General features: G+C 44.5%; 1 protein-coding gene across 2 annotated transcripts; it reads left to right on the forward strand.

Annotated features, from left to right (window-relative positions):
- Positions 1–10,525: 10,525 nt before the first annotated feature.
- Positions 10,526–24,784, forward strand: FOXRED2 (FAD dependent oxidoreductase domain containing 2). Of its 2 annotated transcripts, XM_053254139.1 has the most exons (8): positions 10,526–11,061; positions 12,030–12,281; positions 12,407–12,673; positions 14,336–14,502; positions 15,607–15,772; positions 17,962–18,203; positions 19,952–20,122; positions 21,835–24,784. In XM_053254139.1, the coding sequence occupies exons 1-8, from the start codon at positions 10,526–10,528 to the stop codon at positions 22,095–22,097; spliced, it is 2,064 nt and encodes a 687-aa protein (XP_053110114.1). In that variant the 3' UTR covers positions 22,098–24,784. The 2 variants fall into 2 exon arrangements, with proteins under 2 accessions (XP_053110114.1, XP_053110115.1); XM_053254140.1 differs by lacking the exon at positions 12,030–12,281.
- The last annotated feature ends 1,709 nt before the right edge of the window (positions 24,785–26,493 follow it).

Raw genomic sequence — 26,493 nt, forward strand, 5'->3', positions numbered from 1 at the left:
CATATGGATAAAGGTGATGTGCTTGACATAGTATGCTGGGACTTCCAAAAATCTTTTGACAAAGTTCCCCAGTGAAGGCTCTTGAGTAAACTTAGCAGTCATGGGATAAAGCGAGAGGTTCATGTGTGGATTGGTAACTGGATGAAACATAGAGTAGGAATAAATGGGCAGTTTTCACAATGAGGGAAGTAGGAAGTGGGGTCCTCCAGGGATCTGTACTGGGAGCAGTGTTCATAAATGATCTAGAAGTTGCGGTAAGCAGCAAAGTGGCCAGATTTGTAGATGACACCAAACTCTTTAGCGTAGTGACTCCACAACAGATTGTAAGGAACTCCAAAAGGATCTCCAAACTGCAGGAGTGGACAACAAAATGGCAAATGCGGTTCAGTGTAAGCAAGTGTAAAGTGATGCATATTGGGGCAGAAAAGATCCAGCTTCACATATACACTGATAGGCTGTGAGCTGTCAGTGACTGACCAGGAGAGAGACCTTGGGGTTGTGGTGGACAGCCTGTTTAAAGTGGTGCCAATCATTGTAGCCAATACTGACTTAGACAGTAGATGGCTATGTTCCTATCCCACCAGTTTTAGGCTTTGAATTGTTCTACCAGGTTCAATCCCTGCCATCTTCAGGTAAGAGTTGGGAAAGTGCTGCCACCACCAGTCAGTCAATATGGAGCAGGACTCATAGTCTGTATTACGTTATCTTCCTATGTTTGTGGAGGTGAGAATGTAGGACTGTCAAGGGAGGTTTGATGCAGTTTGTGTGCTGTGACATGCTGGGATAATATAATTGAAACCGTTTTATACAAAAGTGGGCATCAGTTTCCTTTCAGTTCTGTACAGTGGTATTCACACCAATGACTTCATCAAAAGCAGTAATTTCTAAAGACTGCCCTTTGTATGTTGCCGGCAGCTACTTCCTGCATTATCTATTTGAGGGATTATGCATATTATCATCTTCCTTGTTTCACCTCTGAGATTGTGAATTCAAATACAAAAGAGTGTAATGCCTCCTCTGACATGAGAGGCTATTAGGAGCTATTACCATGAGTAATAATTTAATTGATGCCATTTGTAATCTTCCCCTGCCAAAAGCATGCCTTAGATTGAAGCCTCGCACAGGAACCCACTCCCTGTCAATTTAATGAATGTTTGTGCTGCAGCGCCTGAGGGGACGATTGCTTGAACCTCTGTATGATGCTCATTAAGGGCCTTGGCAGGCAGACCTGGCTGGATGCGGGTACTGCGGGGTTTTCTCTAATCATATTCCAACATCTCCTGCATCGACTTCTCTTACCAGCTGCTGTAGCGAGGCGAACGTGTCAAGCCCAGGGCTCTATAGAAAGAACTGGGAGTTCAGTTCCAGCCGCCGCCTTTTTTTTTTAATATGCTCAGTGGGTTAACTTCCCACTGTAGCAGATCCTAGTTCATTATCATCTTAGATCCCCAAAGCGCTTCACAAGTAATGAGCAGTTGTCGTTTCACCTGCTCTTCGAGAGCAACTTCTCACTGCCTCTTTAGCGGTGCACAGCAGTGAGGCAATGCACCACTGGTGGGTGCAGCACTTCCGTGCTGCTTTAGCAGCTAGATAAGCTGGCCTGGTTTCTCTCTCGAGAGGATTAAGGCTGCAACGCAGCCCCCATTGAATTCAACAGGACTTCCATCCAAGTAGAGCGTTGTGCTGTAAGAGCAACAGCTTATTTGGAGGAAATGTGTCTGCTCTGATGGCTTCATGTGGATGTGCAATACGTTATCGGTGGCAAAATATCTGATTTGTCAAACAGCAGCTGTTGCACAGCCCTGTTTCTCCAACAGGGCCTTGTCCCAGGTTCAGTTTACACTGAACATGAGCCTGACTACACACTTGACCCAATCCTATGCATGTTTACTAGGAAGAAAGCCCTATTTGGTTCATTAGCACCGCAGTCTGGATTTTGCAACACAATCTAATGGGTATGACTCTCTGAACCCATTTGTTTCTGGCAGTAACAACTTTTTGCTGGGACTTAATGCTGCTCTTCTGCCTCCGGTGGTGAGCTTTACCCTTGAATTCTCCTTCCTACTCCACAGAAACTCTTTGGAAGGCTAAATATACAAGCTCACAGTTGGGGATTACATACAATATTTCGTTTACAGGGATGCAAGACAGACAGAGTTTGATGCTGTGACAATGGTCAGTTAGAAAAGTGGCCTCATAGAAGGAGGGGAGTTTCAGAAGGGAAAGGGGGATTTTCCCTTGCTGACCCCCACCCATCCACAAGTTCTTCTGCTGCTGCCCTATAGAGCATTAAAAGTCAATTTTGGGAGCTGGCTACCAGCCCTGACCTGAATGCTATTGCTATATTGGGGGTGTGGAGCTGGAGAGTGAAGAATGGTGCCTTTTCCTCTTTCCTTGCGCTTGAAAAATCACTGCACAGTGCAGAGAATGGCACCTTTTAACCTCACAGGAATTCTTAAAAGTAGGCTAAAAGTCAGAGATTCCCTTCCCACCCTTGACTCCCCAAGTGGTGATGAACTACACCACCCATCCCTAGCCACCTTGATTGGGGGTGATGGGTGTTATAGTCCAACATCATCTGAGGATCCAAGGCTTAGAACCCCTGCCATCAGCTGTTAGGGCTGGAGCCGGCCAATTCCCTCTCCCCCTGCCCTCTATTTGCCATTAAACAGACAAAGAAGCCTGTCCTTTGACATTCCATAGCTTACAGAGCCCTTTAGAAACATAGGCAGCTGCCTTATACCAGCTCAAACCATTCGTCCATCTAGCTCAATATTGTCTCCACAGACTGGCAGTGGCTTCTCCAAGGTTGCAGGCAGGAGACTTTCTTAGCCTTATCTGGAGATGCCAAGGAGGGAACTTGGAACCTTCTGCATGCAAGCACACAGATGCTCTTCCCAGAGCAGCCTCATCATCGTACAGCACTTGCATGTAGCCTCCCATCCAAATGCAAACCAGATCAGACCCTGCTTAGCAAAGGGGACAATTCATGCTTGCTATCTTAAGTGGCGCAGTAGGGAAATGCTTGACTAACAAACAGAAGGTTGTCAGTTTGAATCCCCGCTGCTACTATATCAGGCAGCAGCGCTATAGGAAGATGCTGAAAGGCATCCTCTCATACTTTGCAAGAGGACACAATGGTAAGTCCCTCCTGTATTCTACCAAAGAAAGGGCGCCAAGAGTCGAAATTGACTTGACGGCACACTTTACCTTATCACAAGACCAGCTCTCCTCCCACATTGTTGGGGGTGGGGTGTGTTTTCAGAGTATATACCTGTGTCCATGAATGTATCTCTGCACACCTGGAGAGTCCCCTAACTATACAGAAAACAGCCTTATTTTTGAGGTGATTGTTTCATTTCAAACCCGATCGGCACTTGATCACCCAAGTTTGCTGTTAGAAGGCATGATATAAACATACTAAGCTGCCTTGTATGAAGTCAGGTCATTGGTCCCTTACAGCCCATCCAGACTGGCTCTGTCATGCACATCACAGGCAGGGATCATTCCTAGCTCTGCATGCAAAGCAATGACCACAGAGCTTTGAGAACTCTGCAGGGTTGCTTGCAGGCTGCTGCTATTGTCTGTTTGAGCTGCCGGGGAATTTGAACCCATCTGCAGGGAGCCTTGGAGTTTATGCCCAGGGGGGGTTGTTGCTGGTCTCATAAGTGCTGAACCATGAAGTGTTATCCTCACACACACACAAACAGCATTGTTCTTCGCCTATTATTTATTAAAAGAGCCCAATCTACAGACGCAGGGTGGTGTACAAGGCAAGAACAGCATCTGAGATTTTTTTTTTTTTAAAGGGGGGAAGAGAGAGAAAGATTTAAAGGCAAACACCTGGCGGAAAAGAAACGTCTTCAAATCGAAGACTGAGATGTCATGGCTTACTTAAATTCACAAGCACAGGAGCTCTCAAACTTGGGTCTTCAGATGGTGTTGGACTACAGCTCCCATCATCTTTCAGCCATTATGGCTGGGGAGGATGGCTGGGGACCCAAGTCTGAGAACTCCTGAAGAGCTAGCAAATTTGTGGCTGAGAATGAACTGGAGACATCCAGAAGTTTCTTACACTCAGTAAATTTGTCACTTCTCTTTTGGACTAGTGGGCGGTGGTGAGGAAGTGGAACAGCCGGCCTAAAGCCGTGGCTTCACACAGCCATGCCAAGTGTGCTTACACGCTAAGGAATAGCAGTGTATGGTTTTATTTTCAGAGGGGTAAAGGTGAAGTGTGCCGTCAAGTTGGTGTCAACTCCTGGTGACCACAGAGCCCTGTGGTTGTCTTTGGTAGAATACAGGAGCAGTTTACCATTGCCTTCTCCCACCACAGTATGAGATGATGCCTTTCAGCATCTTCTTATATCGCTGCTGCCCGATATAGGTATTTCCCATAGTCTGGGAAACATGCAAGTGGGGATTCGAACCAGCAGCCTCTGGCTAATCTGTTGCAGCAAAAACAATAGAGACTTTTAAGGCACTGTAAAAATAAACAGCTTTATTGTGACAGAAGCTTTTTGGCTAGAAGTGTTATCTTTATTTGGCAGCTATGTATATGCATACATAGGTCACTGCTTATCTTGCGTACATTTGAGCTTTCATATTAATGTTTATTATTTCTTAAGCACCTCAAATGCAAGGCACAGTACAAATGTAAAACTAACAATGGCAAGACTCTGCTCGTGAGTGTATAATCTAAACAGACACATAAGGAGAAGGAAAGAAGAGTGGGATGGTCAAGGAAATGAGGAAGAGACATTAAGTTAGTCTCAGCAAATTAGGGAAGGAAACTAGGGAAGGACTCCTAGACATTGAGACACTTCTTAAAGAGTGGAGCAAAATCATACAAATATCTCAGCAATTAATTCCAAAGAAAATGGACAAGAGTAGAAGGCAACAGATGTAACTAGCCTAGGCTAGTCAGGTTAGTTAGTTGAGAGCCAGTATGATATAGTGGTTATGCTGGACTAGGGTCTGGGCATTCTTCACACAGCAGACTTTACCGTGAGTTTACAGTAAGGCTTTACTATTTTTTGAAGAAAACTACTTTAAAAAAACAACTTCAAACTCGAAGTTGTTTTAAAAAACTGATGCAAAAAGTGGATTTTTAACCCCAAATATAAATCAGGCTACACTATAACACTCAGAGACAAACCCGAATTGTGTGTGAAGTGCTCCACTATAGCTTGCAGGGACTTGGGATAAATCTGCCTGTTATGTGAATGCACATTGCCCATTCCGGAAGAGATGCAAGTTAAAGGGGCTACCTGTGTAGAAACATTTTATTGATTTGATTTGATTTGATTTCTATACCGCCCTTCCAAAAATGGCTCAGGGTGGTTTACACAGAGAAATAATAAATAAATAAATGAAATGCCCAGGAAGAGCCAGGTTTCAATCCCTGTTCAGCCATGAAACTCACTGGGTGACCTTGGGCGAATCACTTGCAGCCTAACCCTGCGGACAAGGTGGTTAGAATTAACTGCAGGGGAAAAGAACCATATATACAACCCTCCAAAGTTGAAAGGTGAGATAAAACTGTAAATTTAAAGAAAGAAAGACTGGTATTAAGAAAAATAGGAGCCGTATGTCCTATTCAGACATTCCATTATACATGTGTACAGATGTCTATACACATGCACATGTTTTTATGTATGTGCATTTATTTTAAAAGTGAACCTGCATACAGATGCCCCCAAATGCAGGGTACAGATAGGAAGTATACTACTGTACAAGCATTCATATGTGTAAATAATTCTATGTGTATAAGGATAGGTACATATATACACTGCACACAGATTGTACATGTGTTGAACTTACTGTGTGAACGGGTCTCTAGACTACACACATTCAAAAGTAAGTAACAGAATGTTAAAAGTGTCTAAAATACAATAAGTGTACACAATTAAGAGCCAGAGTGGTGTGGTGGTTAGAGTGTTGGACTGGTATTAAGAAAAATACCAAGACAGCAAGATGCAAGTTGACCTCATTCACCCATGAAACTCACTGGGTGACTCTGCGTCAGTCACTTGTCTCTCAACCTAATCTACCCAACAGGGTTGTTGTAAGGGTAAACATAACCATATATCAATCTGGGGTTCTTGGAGATAGAGCAGGATATAAAAGGTAAAAATAAAATAAAGGCAGCTAATGCAGAGAAAACCCATCTTATTCTTTTTTCTATGCAAGCTGCTTTGAGATTTTTTTTTTGTTTAAAAACCGCTAGATTTTTTTTTAATGAAAGAACCTCGTGCAGAAATGTCACTGGCCTACATTTGGAGGCAAGGTTGCCAACTCTTTGAAATTAATCCCGGAGAGGGTTCCCCCGCCCCCTCCAATATGTGTTCCATTAACTTCTCCAGGATTGCTTTTGTTTCCTGAAGACTTGATGCCTAACCCAACTTGGTGTAGTGGTTAAGAGTGCTGGACTAGGACCGGCGAGACCCGAGTTCAAATCCCCACTCAGCCATGAGACTTGCTGCTGGGTGACTCTGGGCCAGTCACTTCTCTCTCAGCCTAACCTGTTTCACAGGGTTGTTGTGAGGAGAAACTTATAAATGTAAAATAAAAAAGAGAGAAAATAACCCTTGCAACTCCAGGGTCCTGGCCAGTCCTGGAGAGTTGGCAATCCTATCTGGTGTGTTCCATGGTTCGCAAAAGCATTTCTGTGGTGAGCAAGCAATAAATCTGCTGAGTCTCAAGGTGTCCCAACAGGAAAGGGTTTGCTTGAATTGTCTTTCGCGGGACACGTATGTTTGAGGAACCTGTCTCTTTAAAAGGCACGAGCTTCAGCTTTTTCCCTCAGCACGTGACCTGTAGACAGCAGCGGTGGCGCCAGGCAGAAGTTGCTCCATTGAAGCGCCCCAAGCACAGACGGCGTCACGTGACGCGCCTGCCCGAAGAGGAATAGCGCGAGCGTTTTGATTGGGAGACAGGAAGGCGCTCTGGCTGTGCATCTCGTTGCTTCTTCTTAAGGATTGTCTCTTATTGGAGGATCGGAGGGCTGTGGGTCTCTATCATGCGGGTCTGGCGGGCACCGCTGCGGGGCAGCCGCACGAGACCGAGACCTACCTGCACGTTTCGCAGCGAGTCCGACCGGACGCTCCAGGTACGTCAGCGCGTCACACACGCGACTGATCTCTCCCTTTTCCCATTGGGCGGGGGAAGAGGGTCAATAGATGTCATGCCTCTTCCCCGCCGTGGCCAATAGGGGACGCGCCATGTTGCTAGGGGAGGAGGAGTCTTATGCCCATCTACAAGGGCCCTGCTAGCTGGCCCTAGAGTTTATGCTTATGCCCAAACCCCACTGGCCAATTTCCCTGTGGCATAAGCAGCAGTTTTAGGGTTGCCAAGCCTTTAGAAATGAACTGGGGTTTCTTGAAATTGACATAAATCTCTTGATGACTGCTGGAAACAGTCCTGGATATTTCAATGGCTTGAATTTTAATTTCACTTGATGTTAAAAACATCCAGGAATAGAGTTGGCAACTCTAAGGGAGGTGGACTCCATAAATGGTTACCTCTGTTGCCCAGTGAGGACATGGTTGAGGTGGGGAGTTCCACTCTTTCTGTAGCACAAGGATTACACCTTCCCTTTGCTCCCCCTCACCACTGTATAAATGGTTAATGGGGCCAGCCAATTCTAGTGTGAGCCTACGTGATGTGAATGTACATTTAACCAGAAATTCGATTCCATTTCAAAAGTGGTTACTTCTGCTTTCTGTGCTGCATTGAAATTCATACATGACACATGCAAATAGGACATGAGAGTCAGAGCTGTTTAAAGATGGGAGGGGACTGCAGATTATCTACCAAGTGGGAATTTATTGTAAAAATAACTGAGTCCTGTGACTCCTGTGGCACCTTAAAGGAATAACAAATTTACTGAAGCACAAACTTTTGTGAGCTAGAAGCCACTTCATCAGGTGCATGAAATGTTTTTTGTGTGTTTTTCAGTTGACTGGTATAGTGAAAGAAAATTGTAAACAGTGGGGTAAGAGACCATGTTATAATTCTATGTAAACCTTAAGTGTATACAAGATAAACATAGTGACAATTTACAGCAGCAGTAATTGGTGATAAACTTACCAAGCTGTCATATACTAAGTCAGAACAATGGTCTATCTCGCTCAGTGTTGTCTAGGAACATAGGAAGCTGCCATATACCGAGTCAGACCATTGGTCCATCTAGCTCAGTATGATCTACACAGACTGGCAGCAGCTTCTCCAAGGCTGCAGGCAAGAAGCCCTATCTTGGAGATGCCAGGGAGGGAACTTGGAACCTTCTGTATACATATGCTCTTCCCAGAGCAGCTCAATCCCCAAAGGGAAATCTCTTCCAATGCTCACACATGTAGTCTCTCATTCATACGCAACCAGGGTGGACCCTGTTTAGCAAAGGGGACAAGTCATGCTTGCTACCATAAGACCAGCTCTCCTCCCACTGGGAGAACCCAGCTCTCCAGGTTTTCAGACTGGGGTCTTTCCTAGCCCTACCTGAAATTGTCAGGGATCAAACCTGGGTCCTTCCCCATGCAGACAGATGCTCTGCCACAGCAACGGCCCTTCACTGAGGAACTGATTATACAGTCTTCTTAGCCTTACTAAGTTAATGAATCCTGTAATGTGTCAGAAAACTATTCTCTCAGTTCAAGTCCGAACAAATAGAACCAAACCATTTGGTAAATTCTAATTCATGCTGAAGTCTCCGTCCTGACCTTCCCTTGGTGAAAAATGGTGACCTTCAGATCAGCAGAGCAGGCTATTTAAATGAAGGGCTTATTCCAGTTCTTATGTTGTTCCTGTGGTGCAAGTGTTCCTGGCTGCTCGGATCTAGTCAGAGGCAGTGTTCCCTCTAACAGGGAATCCCAGATGTCGTTGACTACAACTCCCATAATTCCCAGCCAAAGGCCATCACAGCTGGGGCTCCTGGGAGTTGTCATCAACAACAGCTGGAATTCTCTGTTTGAGGGAATGCTGGTCAGAGGGCTTGTTCTGTAGCAACAACTACATTGCACAATGGCCTATGTGGTAGGTTGACTCTGTTCTGTTTTTGTATATTCATTCCTGGGGTGTCCAAACTGCCATTCAAGAGCTATGTGTAGCTCTCAAACAGTTCAAATGTGGCTCTTGGGCAGTTCAAGAAAAACAAGAGTATAAGATAATATCTATCTTATTTACCCTCTCCCTTCCTAGCCATGTGCTGGAAGAGAAGGAGGTGGCAACAACTTAATAGGGCCCAAGATAGTTGTTATGTATTTCTTGCATTTATATACCACCTCATACCAATGTCCCATGGTGGATAGCAGGGCGCTATGGGTCAGTGACCAAAGCTGGAGAGGGAAAGTAGCCTAGTTGGAGGATTTCAAAAGAGGACATCACAGGGAGTTGCAAGAGGACGTCCTATTGATATGGATAAAGTGACAAGCAGTGTGCAGAACTGTTGGGGAGGGATAGAGAAGCCATGAAAGAAAAGGCTGGATAATTGATTGAGGGTTGGAAGTAGTAGCAAGTGACACTGTGGTTCCTGCTTCATGCATCACAACATTAACAGCACACTCTTCTTCAGATGTTAAAAAGAAGGGGGCACTGTGCCCATGTGCAGCATCCCAAGAGCATGCCCACAAGCTCCACTCCTGCTCTGGCATGCTCAAAAGCCTCACCTGCACTGAACGTGCCTACAGTCTGCAGAGACAAAAGCTGTGGGCCGTGCAGGCTGAGGCTTTTGAGCATGTCAGCACCAGGACATGATTTGTGAGCATGCATTTGGGATTGATGTGCATCCCTTTTTAAAAACATCTGAAGAAGGCTTATGCAATGTGTGAAAGTGCTACACACCCTTTCTGACCATAGGTACACACAGTCAAAAACCAATGTGTATTTTTTCAGAGATAACATAATACACTGGGGTAACATGGGCATACCACAGAGTACCCATGAATCTGTCCCTGTAAAGCCAGCATTTATCATACAAAAGAGTTTGTGTATGGCTGTCATACTTAGAAGCTCTCCTTTACTTCTCTGACCACTCCTTCCTGTACCAATATATCCCAATAGAAGATATGCTAATAGGAGCATAAGTGAAAACATTTTGGAAGCAAAGTATACACAACGTAGGTCTGGAGGGGTCAAGCAGGGCCAGGCTTTGTCTTCATATGTGAGCTGTTGCGGCAATGGTTTTTCCAGTGAAGTGGAGCAAAAGGGGCAAGCACTTTTAAAAGGGGACACCTATTTACCTTTTCCTCCCTTGTAGCTTCCATCTATGGCCAGGAGAGTGTTTCTCTGAAGAAGGCACCAATATTACAGCATTCATATCTCACTTCATGTTTTCCAGGAGTGAAACCAGTTCCCGTTAAATCCTGGAGAAATGGCAAGACACAAAGTTGAACATACCATGTATCTGGGTTGTCCAGTTCACTCATGCAGCATCAGGAGTTCCCCATGAACTGATTCAACTCTTGCCTTGTGGCTCTTACAAGTGCCTTGTCTTTTGGCACCAGAAGATATCCGAACACATTTGACCAATATGATGCCATCTCCTTCCAAGTGTGCACAAGACCTCCTCTTAACCTTTGCCCTGTTTGTGGCTTCTTCCTGGGCTGATGGCCTTTCGGTATTCCCATACCATGACTACTGCATCCTTGGGGCTGGCCCCTCAGGTTTGCAGATGGCCTATTTCCTCCAACGCGCAGGCCGCAACTACGTGGTCTTTGAACGTGGCCATGCACCAGGACGTTTCTTTGCCTTGTATCCACGCCATCGTAAGCTTATTAGTGTCAACAAGCGCTACACGGGCAAATCCAACAGTGAGTTCAACCTTCGCCATGACTGGAACTCCCTGCTTAGCCATGACAGCCAACTGCTCTTCCGACACTACTCTCGTGACTTTTTCCCTCATGCTGATGCCATGGTGCACTACCTAGAAGACTTTGCTTCCTTGCTGGACCTCCAGGTGCGCTATAACACATCCATCACCCATGTGATGCTGGAAAAGGATACCAAGGCATGGAATGGCCATTACTTCATCCTTACTGACCAAAATGCACAGTTCTATAAATGCAGGTATGTTTTAGAAAGAAACCCACCTAGCCCATTAGAAAAATGTCCACGTCACAGTTCCATCTGTCGTTCCACACAATGGCTATAGATGATGGGAGTTGTAGTCCAATATTCTGTTTTCACTGGCAGCCAGGACATGTGGGTGACAGCCTTCTCGTGATTTGTCTCCAGCATCTAATATTTGGAGGAATATTGCTTCTGCATATGGAACTTCCATTTCTTATTATGGCTGCTAGCCATTGATACTATTAGACTCATTTTTGTCCAATCTTTATTATCAGAACCTTCTGAACTATTGGCCACATTCTTTTGCAGTGACTTCTATTAAGTTAAACATGCATTGCGTAAATAGGTACCTAATCCTTTCTTGTGTGACCTTAAGTGACAGAGATAGGTGAGAAGAAGAAAAATGTCTCCATATATAATATCTTCACACTATTCATAACTTCATTTTAGAAATTATAAATATTACCTTTCTTTGTCAGGAAGGTGCTCCAATTCCTCAATTTTTTGAGATGGGATGAGCTGAATTGTATACAGTGTTCCAAATGCAATTGATTTGCATGAAGGCATAGTACTGGCTGTTTTATTTTTAACCCCTCTTCTAACAACTGCAACATTGGGTTTGCCTTCTTTCACTGCTGTTGTATACTAAAATGACAAATTTTCAGGCAACTATGGACCTTTGACAACAAAGCTATTGTCTTTTTCTGGCATTTACATATTGCACTGGTAAGTTCCAAGTGCAAAACGCCTGTGAACTATCTGAAAGTGAGTTTCAGAACTTCCAGTTTGCTGTATTCTTAATCGTTATTGGATTAGTACTTCATCTGCATACATCTATAGCTGATAAACCTCCGATTATAGTTGCATGATTCCAGATAGCTTGCAATAGCATTGAGTTGGGATGGATTTTTTTTGTTTTCTGCATGTTTGCTGAGCCTGATAGCAACCCTTACCATTTGTTGCAGTGTTCTTTTAGTAGCCACGGGAACGTGGGTTCCCCATGAAGTGAACTTTCCCGGCTCAGAGTATGTCGAGGGCTACGAGTCTGTGTCCATCGATCCTGAAAATTTCATGGGCCAGTCTGTTTTGATCCTGGGCCGTGGGAACTCGGCCTTTGAGACAGCAGAGAACATTTTGGGCGTCACCAATTTTGTACACATGATTAGCCGCTCCCGGGTCCGCCTTTCTTGGGCCACTCATTACGTTGGAGACCTGAGGTAAGAGCCTCTGTCGGTATGTGTACTAAAGATGTCCAGGGCTGTATTTTAAAAACAAAAGGACCCCCACCACCAGCAAAGCTTTAAATCCCATCTGTATGTGTATTTTGTACTGTCTTCCTTAGAGCCATTAACAATGGCCTCCTGGACACGTATCAGCTAAAGTCTCTGGATGGACTCCTGGAAGGTGACTTGGAAGACCTGGTGCTCATCAAAGATAAAAAGGGAAAGCTGCACATCACCTTGCGTTTCTACCTGGAGAACAGCAATAGCAGCAAAGCAGAATCTGTCCCCCTTCCGCAGGATGAGCTGGACAACTTTGCCACAAGAGCACCCTATGACCGAGCCATTCGCTGCCTGGGCTGGAAGTTTGACTTCTCCATATTCAACAAGTGAGACAGAGCTGGCACTGGGGAAAGAAGGAGAGAGAGGGTGTATCAGGAGTAGCTAAGACATTCTCTAATTTGGAACTTAGCCTGAGGACAGGGTTAGCCTGTCCACTAGCCTGTCCACTATAAATAGTACCAAGGGCACCAGTTATTTGGTGAGGGGGGGGGCACTACACGTCTCCTTTCCCCTCTCCAAACAACCACTGACATGTCTGACTTGCTGGGTGTGCCCACTCACTCTCCTCACTGGAGGGGGATTGCGTTGGGGCACGGAGGAGGAAAAAGAGCAAACAAGCAAAGCCTGCCTGGCCTTGCCTTGCTCTCTCTTCTATCCTGAACACTGTCCTTAATTTTTGAGTGTTTTTAGCACGGTCATCCTGCAATAGGATTCCTTTCAAGGAATGAACTCATGTAATTCAATAATCATTTGCTCATACAAATGTAAGGTGAGTAAGCAAACAAGCAAGCATGACAAACATCCAAATTATCCTCTCATTTGAAAGGGCCTGCAAACAGAGAGCGAGCGCCAGATATACAGCCTAATTTAACAGTATCTCCAAGGCCAGGAGGGAGAAATCCTCATGCAGATACTCCACTGTGTCTCATCGGGCTGGGCTGTTGATTCTGCTCATGAAGCCCACTTTGTCTCTGCACTAGCTTTGAGGAACCAGTAGTTCTTTAGAATTAGATTGGAGGAGTGAGAAGGGGAGGGAAAGGATGCCATGTAGTTTTCCTGGCACAGCCCCAGGCAATCAGAGGGCAATGTTGTAGTGGCTGTATCCTCAGCTGTGTCCCAGTGACAGTGTGGATTGCCTGATCTCATAGGAATATAAGAACATAGGCAGCTGCCATATATCAAATCAGACCATTGGTCCATCTAGCTCAGTATTGTCTACACAGACTGGCAGCGGCTTCTCCAAGGTTGCAGGCAGGAGTCTCTCTCAGCCCTGTCTCAGAGATGCCAGGGAGGGAACTTGGAACATTCTGCATGCAAGCATGTAGATGCTCTTCCCAGAGTGGCCCCATCCCCTAGGGAATATCTCACAGTGCTCACGTGTAGTCTCCCATTCAAATGCAACCAGGGTGAACCCTGCTTAGCAAAGCAGACAATTCATGCTTGCTACCACAAGACCAGCTCTCCTCCTCCATGCAATAATTACATGACACAGGCAACCAAATTGAAATTTGGCCAAAGACTGAAACTGATGATGGGAACGTAGAGAGATCCCTGCCTCTCCTATGCTGCTTCTCAATATAAGCAACCAGACAAGTGTGTAAATCACGTCAATGTGGCAGAGGGTGGTTGGGTTCAAGATGCACAGCACTTGTCCTCATCTGATGATGCATACAGAAGATGACACCCTTGCAGCCTACTATGAATCCAGATTGCGGTCCCTTCATGGATGACCACTGTGGTGTAGGCGCCGCTTCTACGTGGTCTGACCCCATGCTGTACCAGCAGCATCTCAAAGAGGAGCCTTATGGCTCAGGTGTATGTATGGCGGTGGCTCCTTCCCAGCTCAGTTTTGCTGGCACCCTCTTGTGGAGAGGATCTCCTCTCTAATGACCAGCTCATTACATCCAATCAATTTGATGTGTCCAGCAAGCCTCCAGTCTCAGTTTTCCAGGTCTTGGCTTAACTCTATTTGCTTTTCTTCTGTCCAGATCTGTTGGGCTAATGAAAGGCAGAGGCAGTAAGAAGAAGTATCCTTTGATCAAGCCCAGCTATGAAGCCAAAGCCACTCGGGGTCTCTTTGTTCTGGGCACTGCAAGCCACTCCGTTGACTTCAGAAAATCTGCTGGAGGCTTTATTCACGGGTTCCGATATACAGGTGAGCCAGCAGAGGAGATGAATGGGCTGAAGGTGGTGTGTGTGTGCAAAGCCAAAAAACAGCGATTGAAGCACTGTGTGACATGACATGCACATTGCAATGCAGCATCCATGCGGTTGTGCTAGAGCACTCTTTCACTGTGTGCTAAAATCTTCTTTGAAATAGTGGCCAGGAATTGTGCAGCTGTGTTTTTGCAATTCTTGTGTATAGCACAAGAGCACCATTGTGCAACTGCATGAACTTAATGTTATTTATTTATTTATTTATTTATTTATTTATTTATTTATTTTATTGACATTTTATATCCCGCTCTTCCTCCAAGGAGCCCAGAGTAGTGTACTACATACTTGAGTTTCTCCTCACAACAACCCTGTGAAGTAGGTTAGGCTGAGAGAGAAGTGACTGGCCCAAAGTCACCCAACTAGTATCATGGCTGAATGGGGGTTTGAACTCGGGTCTCCCCGGTCCTAGTCCAGCACTCTAACCACTACACCACGCTGGCAACATGCATGTAATGTTGCACGCTACGTCAGCCAGTAGACCTAGCAGTGACTGCTGGTGGAGCACTAGCAGGTTCCATTATGGAAATCGGCTGGCATCTATGTAGCAACAGTGACCGGGTTCTTTTCCTGGGAGCAGCTTTGCTAATGGGGTGCTTCTTTCCCATTGTTGGCTGATCCACGCTTAAATAGTTACATTATTACACCAGCACTAGCTACACAGTTCCTGTTAGAATTGACAGTTCCCATTGCAAGGATGGTCAACATGTGGCTCTCCATATGCTGCTAAACCACAACTTCCATGGCCCCCAGCTACCATTTATTATAGCTGGGGATGATGGGAATTCTAGTTTAGCAAAATCTGGAGAGCCACATATTGCCTACCCCTGGCCTATAGCTTGAGGAGCTCTGGAACAGCAAGGGAATATGCACCACCACCTCTACTGCTCCTGTAGGGTGAAATTATTCCATACACCTGCTTGCTGTTTGACTGTATCCACTAACCCTCCCAGTCCCGCTTTTCAGTGGCTTTGTTGTATGAGCAGATCTCTTAACTCATCACATACTTTAAAATAGTCTGCCTTGTTCTTCCCATCTTGTGCAGCTCGTGCAGTCCATCGCTTGTTAGAAGTCCGCCATCACAGCGTCCCCTGGCCATCCTCCAGCTACCCCATTATGCAGCTAACAAGCGCCATTGTCAGGCGGGTGAATGAGGCATCTGGGATCTACCAGATGTTCAGTGTGCTAGCAGATGTCATTCTGCTGAAAGAGTGAGTACTTTATCCCCAGTCCCCTCTCTTTTACAGGCTGGTGCAACTGAGTATTCCTTCCTGCCTGAGGACTTTCAGGCCTTTGTAGTGTCAAGGAATTGATGAGTAATGTTGTGAGTTTGCCTTGGTCCAAGGTTGCACAGAGACATGCTAATACTGAATTTAAGGCTTCAAGCAGATCAAGATCCGGAATTGAAAATTGTTATTTCATGGCCATTCAGTGGCTAATAGGAAGAAAACTAGCCCAGCAAGCAAATGTCATTTCCCCACCGGCATTTGGAGAAACTCAGTTTGCTGTTAGAGCTGGGGCCTGGAATTCTACATTGTAACCAAAAACTTAACTCAAAATCTGCAGTTGGAATAAATTGGAGACTATTAGCCAGAGCTACTTGATCTGAATACACAATTCTTGCAAATCTGGAGATTCAGTTGAGATTTGGCACCTGTGACCAAGATGGGGAGGAGGTAGTCTGTCTGTAGTTTCTGACCATGCAGTTGTCAGTTGTTACCACCCCTCTATAGCTGCTTAGAAATCAAAAGAAGCAAAGGGGAAGTTACACTGGCTATGCACACCACATAATTACAGCTGCCAAACAACAAACATTGAAGTGGCTACCGTTCTGTTTGTCTCCATTCATGCTCAGTCCGTTATGATTTCCATTATTCTTTCCTCTTTGCAATAACTGCAGTACAGAAAGAATGATGAGCTGGTGTAGTGTAGTGGCGAAGAGACTGAGCTGTTAAGCAGGACTACCCTGGTTTGATTTTTACCTCTGCCATGAACTCAAAAGGTAGTTTTTAGGCTAGGGATAGACAACCTTTGTTGTCCAAATCTTGAAGTACAACTCCCATCATCTCCAGCCACAATTTGGGATACCTTCCTGAGTACAAAAAAGCAAATTTCATTTTTATTATAATTAATTTGGACTTTATCCATAAAACAACTGGCTTAATATTAGCCACTTAAGTCTTTGTTTCCTTTTCTTGTTATCACTCTTGTTTTGAAGGCAGCAAGAATAATAGGCAAAGCTGGAAATATTTCAGGTCCCTTCTTACCTGCATTCTAAAAATGCAAGAGGGGCACTGAGGAATCCAGGGCCTAGCTTCAAAATATCTGAACTGTCTTTTCAGCCTTGCTCTTCAGACTAACAACTATACTCAAAGAATATTCTGCTATAGAGCTAGATTCCGTTTTGGGTGTAAATATGGTGCATTCTCATTTAATGCAAGATTAATTTCTGAAACAGAAATTACTTGCCTATATAAATCCTACAGTATATTTATGTAGGAACAAAAATAATCAGATCTGATTTGGGATTCATGCAACTGCCTGTGAAGTTGTTTCCAAGTACAAAACTCATACTAAGGCGTTTTGTTCTCACAACCATTCTGGGGAGGGTGGGGGGCAAAGGCAGAATGCAATCCACTTTCCCCCATACGATCCATGGCGCTCTGTGATTGCTCACGCTGCACGCCCACACGGCCAGGGCACAAACAATCACTGAGTGGCGAGGGAGCAAGGGGAAAGCAGGCTGCAGCCTCCCGCATCCCACAATGCACCGCATGAGGAGTGCGGTGCATTGAGGGATTTCCTTGCTGCTGGATGCTCTAGCCTCCCAGCTCTGTGGCTGCTCAGGCTGCAGGCAGTCTGAACAGCCACACAACTGGGGTAGAAGGCCGCAACTGCACCCTTCTACCTCACTAAAAGCCCAGGAAGAAAACCTAGGCTACCCGGTGGGATAGCTCCAGGATTGGGCCCGATTTTGGCACTCCACACGAGCAGCCCTACCCGAGTAGGACTGTGGAAGCCTGGCTAGGACTACTCGTGTGAACAGCCCCATTGTGTAGAGAAGTCCTGGCTTACAGCTATGGAGTGGCAGCAGAAGGGGAGTTTCATTGGAAATCCTTGGATAGTGATTGTTAACCTCATGAGCAAGGCTGAAAAGAATATTTCAGTTTAGAAGTTAGGGCCTAAAATTCCTAGCTGCCATCTTTGCATTTTTTAAACACTGGCAACAAGGGATCTGGGGTATTTTCAACTTTGCCAACAATTCTCTCTGCCCACAGTCTCTTCTACCTTAAGCCTCAGAACAATAGCAGGGGAATCATGGCTTCTGGCTAGTGTACTGAGTACACCCACTAAAAATGATCCTTGAAAAATATATGGTTAACATGATGGTTGTGCCTAGGAATGCCACAGAATTTGAGTATCTGGAGGAGTATCCGATCGGGGTCCTGCAAGATCTGGAATGGCGCACAGGGAGAAAAGTTGAGAATGGGCTTTTTGTCATCCTGATGGAGTATGGGAAGAACTTCTCTGGGCCTGACAAGGATGTCTTCTATTATAACCGTGCAGTGGGTGAACCACAGCATGCTTGGCAGTCCAATTTCCTGCATCCTGTAATTTATTACTACAAACACCTCCCCTCTGGTAAGTGAAGCTGTTTTTGCTCCCCCCACCCCCACATATTAATTACTACTTTCATAATGGTACTTCTGTGATCATTTAAGATATTGGAAATCTTGAGTGTTCTATAGGGGAACCTTTCATTCCTTTAAGGTATCATTCACAGAACTCACAAACAGGCCAAAGATGTGGACTTTAAAATGTTGAAGCCAATAGTAGTTTAGCCGCTGACTAAAGTGTGAGCAACATTTCCTACGGGTGTGTAGATGTTGGTATACAAGGATAGTGTACTTGACATCGTTGCTGAGAGGAAACATGGCAGGCTCCTCTCTGAGGGGTCATACCATATTAGAAGCAATCTCTCCTTCACCTTTCTTTTAGGGATGTGCACGAACAGGCACTTGGCCAGTACGGTGGCGGGGGGTTACCTTTAAGGAGCAGGGAGAGTGCTCTTCCCTCAAACTGTGTTTCCCCCGCCGGCGCTGTCTACAAAACTGCTGGTGTGGGGCAGCAGCATACCTCCTCGCCGCCCTGGTCCCCGCACGCGCACCAGCCACTTCTGGTCCAACGCACCAGCGGTTTTGCACACAGCGCCAGTGGAGGAACACAGCGTGGGGGGATGAGCACCCTCCCTGCTCCTTAAAGGTAACCCGCGCCCCCTGCTGCTGATCCAGCCCAAGCTCTGAACTGGTTCGGCAGTCCAAAAAGGACCGCTGAACCTGTTTGTGCACATCCCTATTTTCTTCCTGTCTGGTATTGCATTTGATTTAGTTCAGCAAAGCAGTTCGACCATCCATTTACTGTTGAGGGCCCTCTTCTAGGGAAATTGAGGGTTTGGAAATTCGTGGGTAATTATTTATAAAAAGATGACAGTAATTCTCTGTATGACTTATTGTTCTATATGTTAAAAGTGATCTGTATATTAATGCAAAACCTCCAACAGAACTCTTAATGGCGGGGAAAGAAGAAGTCTTAGCTGTAAATAGGCTATGTCAAGAAGAGAGATATTTCTTGACAAGGTTCCCAGCCTTGGGTCTCCAGATGCTTTTGGACCATAGCCATTGTGGCTGGTATGGTGGGAGTTGTAGACCCACATCATCTGGAGACCCAAGGTTTAAAAACCCTGCCATAACCTATAGATTGCCCTTCTAGTCTGCCCTATCATGTGTTACTCTGTCCTTCCGTATCTCTTGAATCAAACCAGAAAATGTTTGGGCTAGGGCTTTGGCAGCTCTCCAGAGGAAAGAGGAATAAAAAATAAAATCTGCATACTATTTCAGGAGAGTTGTTGTGGGGGATAAGTGCACTGATACTTGATCATAGTGTAAACCAAAGGCCTTTTAAGATGACAAAATAAAGCTCCTTTGGTTTTTAGTGCTTTACTAGTACTAATTTAGTACCAGTGAAAGTGCTGTCTCAGTGTCCCAATTGAGTTAGCTTTGCTGGTGATGAAGAATAGAGGAATGTAAGTTGTCTGTCACTAGTGATGACAAATAGCCAATAAGTGCCCACAACAACCACATTCCTCTCCAAATTGCAATGAATGTTCTTGCTTAGAAGGATCTTTTTTCCTCAGAAACAAAATATTACCTTTTTATACTGGGAAACGTGGTTTCCCCACCAACTTGTATACAGCCTGGCAGAAAAAGCACTTCCTTCTGCTAGAGAACTGGAGTTGGACAAATAAACCTCATTCATTTCCTGTTCTCCTACCTCTCATCCATCTTGGATAACTTTTCTCTCTCTTGTTCCTCTGACTTCTCTCCCAACAGAGCGTGATATGAGGCTTTGCCCACCAGACTGGCCCCTGCCCCGCCCTGATGCCCTCCATCACATTGTGGAGGACTTCTTGACAGATTGGACTGCTCCAAATGCCCACATCCTTCCATTGAGACGCTTTTTGGAGAATTGCCTGGGCACTGACCTGCGCAGGTTCTATGCAGGTAACAAGGAAACATAGAGACCAATGAGGCAGGGAAACAGGCCAGGTAATCATTGCGGTCCCTTTGGGCTTGGGGATGTGAGCTCTCCTTTCATCATTGTGACTTTTGAACTGAAGCAAAGTGCAGGAGCTAGACCGAAATCACCAGAGCCCCTGGTGGCGCAGTGGTAAAACTGCCGCTCTGTAACCAGAAGGTTGCAAGATCGATCTTGACCAGGGGCTCAAGGTTGACTCAGCCTTCCATCCTTCCGAGGTCGGTAAAATGAGTACCCAGAATGTTGGGGGGCAATATGCTAAATCATTGTAAACCGCTTAGAGAGCTTCCAGCTATAGAGCGGTATATAAATGTAAGTGCTATTGCTATTGCTATTGCTATTGCTATATGATATATGTACCTCAAAGAGACCTAATTTCTTTGCTTGCTGTGAAATCCCAGACAGTGTGGGGACCATAACTCAGTGAGAGAACATTTGCTTTGCATGCAGAAGGCTCCAAGTTCAGTTCCTAATAACTCCAGATAGAGGTAGGAGAGACCCATCTGAAATCCAGAATTGCCCCTGGCAAGCTAGATAATGATACTGATCTAGATGGACCAATAGTCTGACTCTCTAAGGCAGTGAAGGTAACAGAACCTCAAAGATTGCAAGGGACCACCACCACCACCACTGTATTAGCAGTGACCATTTTAGACCAGAGTACAGTGGTATCACTATGCAGGCACTTGTTTGAACTGGATATTGAGCTCTGCAATAAAGTGAATACTTAAAGGGGTGTGTGTGTGTGTGTGTGTGTGTGTATGTAATAAATATGGAATAATTGGATGCTATTCATATGGAAGAGAGCTGGCCTTGTGGTAGCAAGAATGACTTGTCTCCTTAGCTAAGCAGAGTCCACCCTGGTTGCATATGAAAGGGAGACTAGAAGTGTGAGCACTGTAAAATATTCCCCTTAGGGGATGGAGCCACTCTGGGAAGTTCCTTCCCTGGCATCTCCAAGATAGGACTGCCTGCAACCTTGGAGAAGCTGCTGCCAGTCTGTGTAGACAGTACTGAGCTAGATGGACCTATGGTCTGACTCAGTATATGGCAGCTTTCTATGTTCCTATGTAACAGAGAGAGTGTGTGTGTACGTGTGTATGGGCACAGAGCTGCACACAAGGCACTCAAACCCTGCCTCTCACTTCTGAGATTTCAACTATATACACTGGTTAATATTATTCCAACATTAATTTGTTCAGTAATGGGTAGGTTTTTTAAATATTTTTTGGTCATTTTTTAGCATCTAGTTTATTTTGCCTAGGAAGTAAGTTATATAATCCAATATGTTCCAGGCTTTTTTCCTACAAGTTAAATACTAATACTACAATATTTATATGCCAGTTTTCAACAAAAGTTTCCAAAGCAGTTTACATAGATAAATAATAAATAACTAAATAAGATGGCTCCCTGTCCCCAAAGGGTTCACAGTCTAAAAAGAAACATAAAACAGATATCAGCAAAAACCACCGGAGGGATGCTGTGCTGGGGTTGGATAGGGCCAGTTGCTCTCCCCCTGCTAAATAAAGTGAATCACCACTTTAAAAAGGTGCCTCTTTGCCCACTTAGCAGGGGATAGATACAGTAGGACTGCCTTTCTCAGTGTCGACCTAGAAAGTGTTTAATTTTTACAGAGGGTTGTAACTTAGAGCATTTCTTTTCCTTTTACCTCCTATAGAGTCCTGCTTCCTTTTTGCCCTGACTCGTCAAAAGTTGCCTCCCTTTTGTCAGCAGGGTTACATGAGAATGCAGGGGCTTATGGGTAATGAGAGACTTAGGCATCACGCAATAGAAGCAGGGCTGCTTGAAGACTATGCTGCTGTGGACTCCCAAAATGAGCAAGAGGGTGGCAGTATGCAATCACATGAACAGCTCCTGGAGGACCACATCATACCTAATCACCAACTACAGCATCTCGTGAGCACCAAGGATGAACTTTAGCCTTCTTCCGTCTCAAAATTTACAAAGATTGTGGTCATTCTACAATGCTACCGATCTGCAGAGGATCTCCAGCTTCCATGAGGTGCAATTGGGTTCCTATCCATTCCTTTATGGGGACCAGGACTTGCCAAAGAGTTGTGCAGATCTGTTGTTTATTTATGAAGAGCAGAATGGTTTACAAGATAAGTGAGGGCTGCAACTGGGAAATGCTGAGGCATCCCTTTGCTATTGTTGCCTGTTGTTGTTTGATGATGATAGAATCTGCTGTATGGGCCAATCTCTGGTTTGTCACAAGGAGAAAAATGGGATACAGATGGCTTGCCAAGATATATTATTCTAGATTGCATGTTTTGTGGTGATCCACAAGAGAAGTCATTGGTCATGAATGCTATGTGTACCATGTTCTTGCATATACTTGCAGATTTTTATGTGCATGAATTTACAAGTAATGTGGTGGAATTGGTTGGATGAGGGACTAAAAAGATGGTGCTGTTATTGTCCAGGGCAGGGAAATATCCACTGCCTCTAAGAGGGAGGGGTATCTCTCAAGCTAAGCATGTGTCCCTTTGTATCATGTTGCCAAAACATACTGCATCCTTAGACAGTGGTTTGTTCTGGGGAACTGGTATTCTTGTGTGCCAGCTTGCACTTCTTAGCAGGGACAGTCCTTGTGTCCTTAAATCAAATCTACTGTTTGCACTATACCCCGTTAGAAAGCTTCCTTAATTCCGTTCAGTCAAGATGAAATGGTATATCCTATTTTAGGGGGTTTCCCCTAAAATATCCCTATATTTTCGGGTTAGGTAGGAAAATGTATCTGCACTTTATTGCACTCCTATGTCCAGTGATACACTACTCTCACTCCCTACAAGTCAAGAGAAGCAAACTGGAAAGCGTTAAAGCTCGTTCCTCTTACTTATGTCCCTGTCATCTTTAAGAGATGGAAGGGGTGGGCTTTATAGCCTCTAACTCTGCACTTAGGTTTCCTAGATGACACTGCTATTGATGCTCCAGGGCCCCCTTGCAGCACTCCATTTTAGCTCTCTCATTCATCCATAAATATCTACTTCTCCTGTCTTGCCTGCTGCAGAGAGTAGAACTGAAAGGAGACTCCTCCTTGAACTATCTAGCACTAGTACAAATGCTGCTGCAAGTTAAAATTCCTCTGGGCATTCATTATATGGGTTGATGGTGTGAGATGGCATCTGTAAGGCAGCCAAGGCCTGCAGCACAGTGGCAGAGCACATGTTTTGCTTGGAAAAGATCCCGGGTTCAGTCCACAGCATCTGGAGTAACTTACAACTTGGAGAGTCACTGCCAGTCAGAGCAGATAATATGGCACTGGATAGGCCAATAGTAAGAGGGAGTTTACTGCATTCATATTAATGAAGTTGTAGGAATTTCATGAGTTATGAAGCCTGTAAAAAAACAGATCCTCCCCCCCCAAAAAAAAGGTGGGGGGAGCTCTCCCTACCAGGTAGCTTCTAGTACTTGCTATGTCCTCAGGATCTTTTGTTCAGTCCAGATCATGTGACAATCATACAGAGACCCATCATACAGGAAGATTTTAATTCCTTGCCTAAGGAATAGAACAAACTCACTCTGTTCAGCCACTTGCTTCTACCCTGCTAATTACCTCAAAGAAGCCAGTGCTTTATATTAGACACATTGCCTAACTGTGACAGTTTTCTGAAAAGTAAAGCGGGAAAAGAGACACCTTTCTATTCGGTTCATCATTTTGTATTAGGGTGAAGATAAGACGTATTCTCTTGACCAGTGATGGTGAGTTATTCACCTACATTGTGAATTTGGCTTTGCAACTGCTGATACAAGTGCACACACTCGTACATCCAATTAGCAAATTAGCCCCTATTATTCCCCCTATATTTGTGCATCACATCTAATTTTTTTTCATGAGGCATTTGTGCATATACGTATCCATCCTTCATTTTAACTAAATTAATTAAACCAGCTCTGGGAATTGAGGGTGGGAATATATTGATAATGTCATTAACACTAGCCAATATGTGCTCTTCCCCTTCTGTAACACAATTGGTGTCAAAAGGAGGAACTGACTTTGTCCAGTTCAATCTGAAACCATGCCAGAAGCCTGCAGGTTCACTTTACCCCCTGCACAGCTCGCCTCAATGTTTAAAGGGTAAAAGGGCATGATCAAGATAGCCATTTTATTTTTAACTATATATAATTCTGCCATGATCCAGAATTTGCTGCTGTTTCCTAACTACACATGACCAATACAGCTGGCAGAATGAGTGGAATGAATTGATTGGTTCAGCAGAATACAGTTGAAGAGGTTACAGTTTCCAACTAATATACATTTGTCTCTGCCTTCAAGGGTAGGTGTAGCAAAACCTTTACTTTTACTGCCAAACCAAGAATTTATGATGTCACTCCCACATTCCACTGCTTTGTCATCAGTGCCTATCGCACTCAGACATTTGCAGAGAGTCCTATGGCTCTGTGGTAGCCTGGGCAGTTACAGATTATTTTCTATCTTTACAAAAACAGAAAAAAATATTCATATTTCAGTACAGTATCTTTTAACGCTTACTTTAAAATACTTGTCATGATCAAGTGGATTCCCATTGTAATGTTGTTGTATTGCAAATATGTTTTGTATGATTGTGTTCTTTAAGTGAACGTTAAAAAAATGTTTTCAAAGCTAACAGGAGAATTGGTGTCTTTCTTTGGAATGGGAAGAGTCTGGTTCAAATCCTATATCAGCGGGGATCTTTTAATGTCTTTTGATAGGCAATTTCATTTTGGGGTGCATAAAGGAAACAGCACAGGTATCTTTGTTCAGAACTGAAGGCTACACAAAAAAGCATCATAACATTAGCATTAAAATAGTGGCTGACATCCTGACTAAATTTACTCAAGTAATTCTAATTCAGGGGAGAAGAAAAGTGATTTCCATAGGGGAATTTATTCTGTCATGAACACAAACTTCAATGAGAGATTTTCCACAGGATTCAGATTATATCAAGGGACATCACACTATTTCTTAGCACTATCTCTCACCCTTTGCTGACAATCTGAAGAATCCACTGAAAATCTGTCCTTTTTCAATACTACTTTAGAGTAGTGGGATGTCCCCAGAAGTCATCTGGATCCCATAGAAAATCTCATCAAAATTTGTGTTCACATTCGAATAAATTGCCATCTAAAATTCTTCAAAATCTCCATGAATAACTTCAGTCAAAGCTGCACACACTGGAGAGTGTGGTGTTGGAACAAAGGCATGTATCCACCTCAAGTGATCCAGAGTACTGTATACACAGGGTACAGGCAGTTTTGCTATTAACATGTAACTGGCCATTTTTGTTTTCTCTGCTGAGGGCCAAGTGGCCCTAAAGAAAAAGGACCTTCGGGAGCTCATGATTTCCATGTAACTGTATTCTGCCCAACTTCTTAAGGCCTTCAGAGATGGTGCAGCTCTTACTTCGACAGGGAATATGTTCCACATCCCCAGAGCAACTTTGGAAAATATTCACTGCTGAGTCACCACCAGATGAGCCACCTCTGACTATCTTAATTGGCAGCAAGGTTCATAATCCACTTTTAAAGCTGATGGCCTTATCCCTAAATCTGCTTTATTCGGAGCTGAATCTTGTAATTGTGCTAATAAGTTTGGTGAAGATGTTAATATGTGAGAATGCCTCACAGCAGGCATCCATTCTCTTCTGTATGAGAAGAGAAGATGCCTCTTCTAAGATATCTCCTACCCAGGGGCGTAACTATAATAGGGCAAGGGGAGACAGTTGTCTTGGGGCCCACTGCCTTGGGGGGGCCCCCAGAGGCAAGTCACATGACTGACTCCCCCATCCGTGCACCTGCCTGGGCTTCCTTCAGTTGTATTCATCCTCCAAAATTGATGTGAGTGTTAAGACCTGGAGCTACCAGAACAGCATGTCTTTCTCTAGTACCAATCAATGACTTGCATCGCCCACAATTTACAAAACCTTTTAAAAAATAATTTAGGATGATGTTCTATTGTGGCACATAACCCCTGCTAACTTGGCAAAGAGGCACCTTTTAACATGGTGATTCTCTTTATTTAGCAGGGGGAGAGTAACTGGCCCTATCCACCCCAGCACAAAACCTCCAGTGACTGTTGCTGGTGTCTGTCTTGTGTTTCTTTTAGATTGTGAGCCCTTTGGGGACACAGATCCATCTTATTTATTTGTTATTTCGCTGTGTAAACTGCCCTGAGCCATTTTTGGAAGGGCGGTATAGAAATTGAATTAATCATCATCCTCATCCTCATCTGAGCTTCAGTGAGGGGGGCCCATTTTAAAATCTTGTCTCTGGGCCCACTCCAACCTTGCTACGCCCCTGCTCCTACCATTCACAGATTTGATGTCATTGTATCAGA

This window comes from Hemicordylus capensis, chromosome 5 (assembly GCF_027244095.1).
Source record: "Hemicordylus capensis ecotype Gifberg chromosome 5, rHemCap1.1.pri, whole genome shotgun sequence".
Classification (NCBI taxonomy): domain Eukaryota; kingdom Metazoa; phylum Chordata; class Lepidosauria; order Squamata; family Cordylidae; genus Hemicordylus; species Hemicordylus capensis.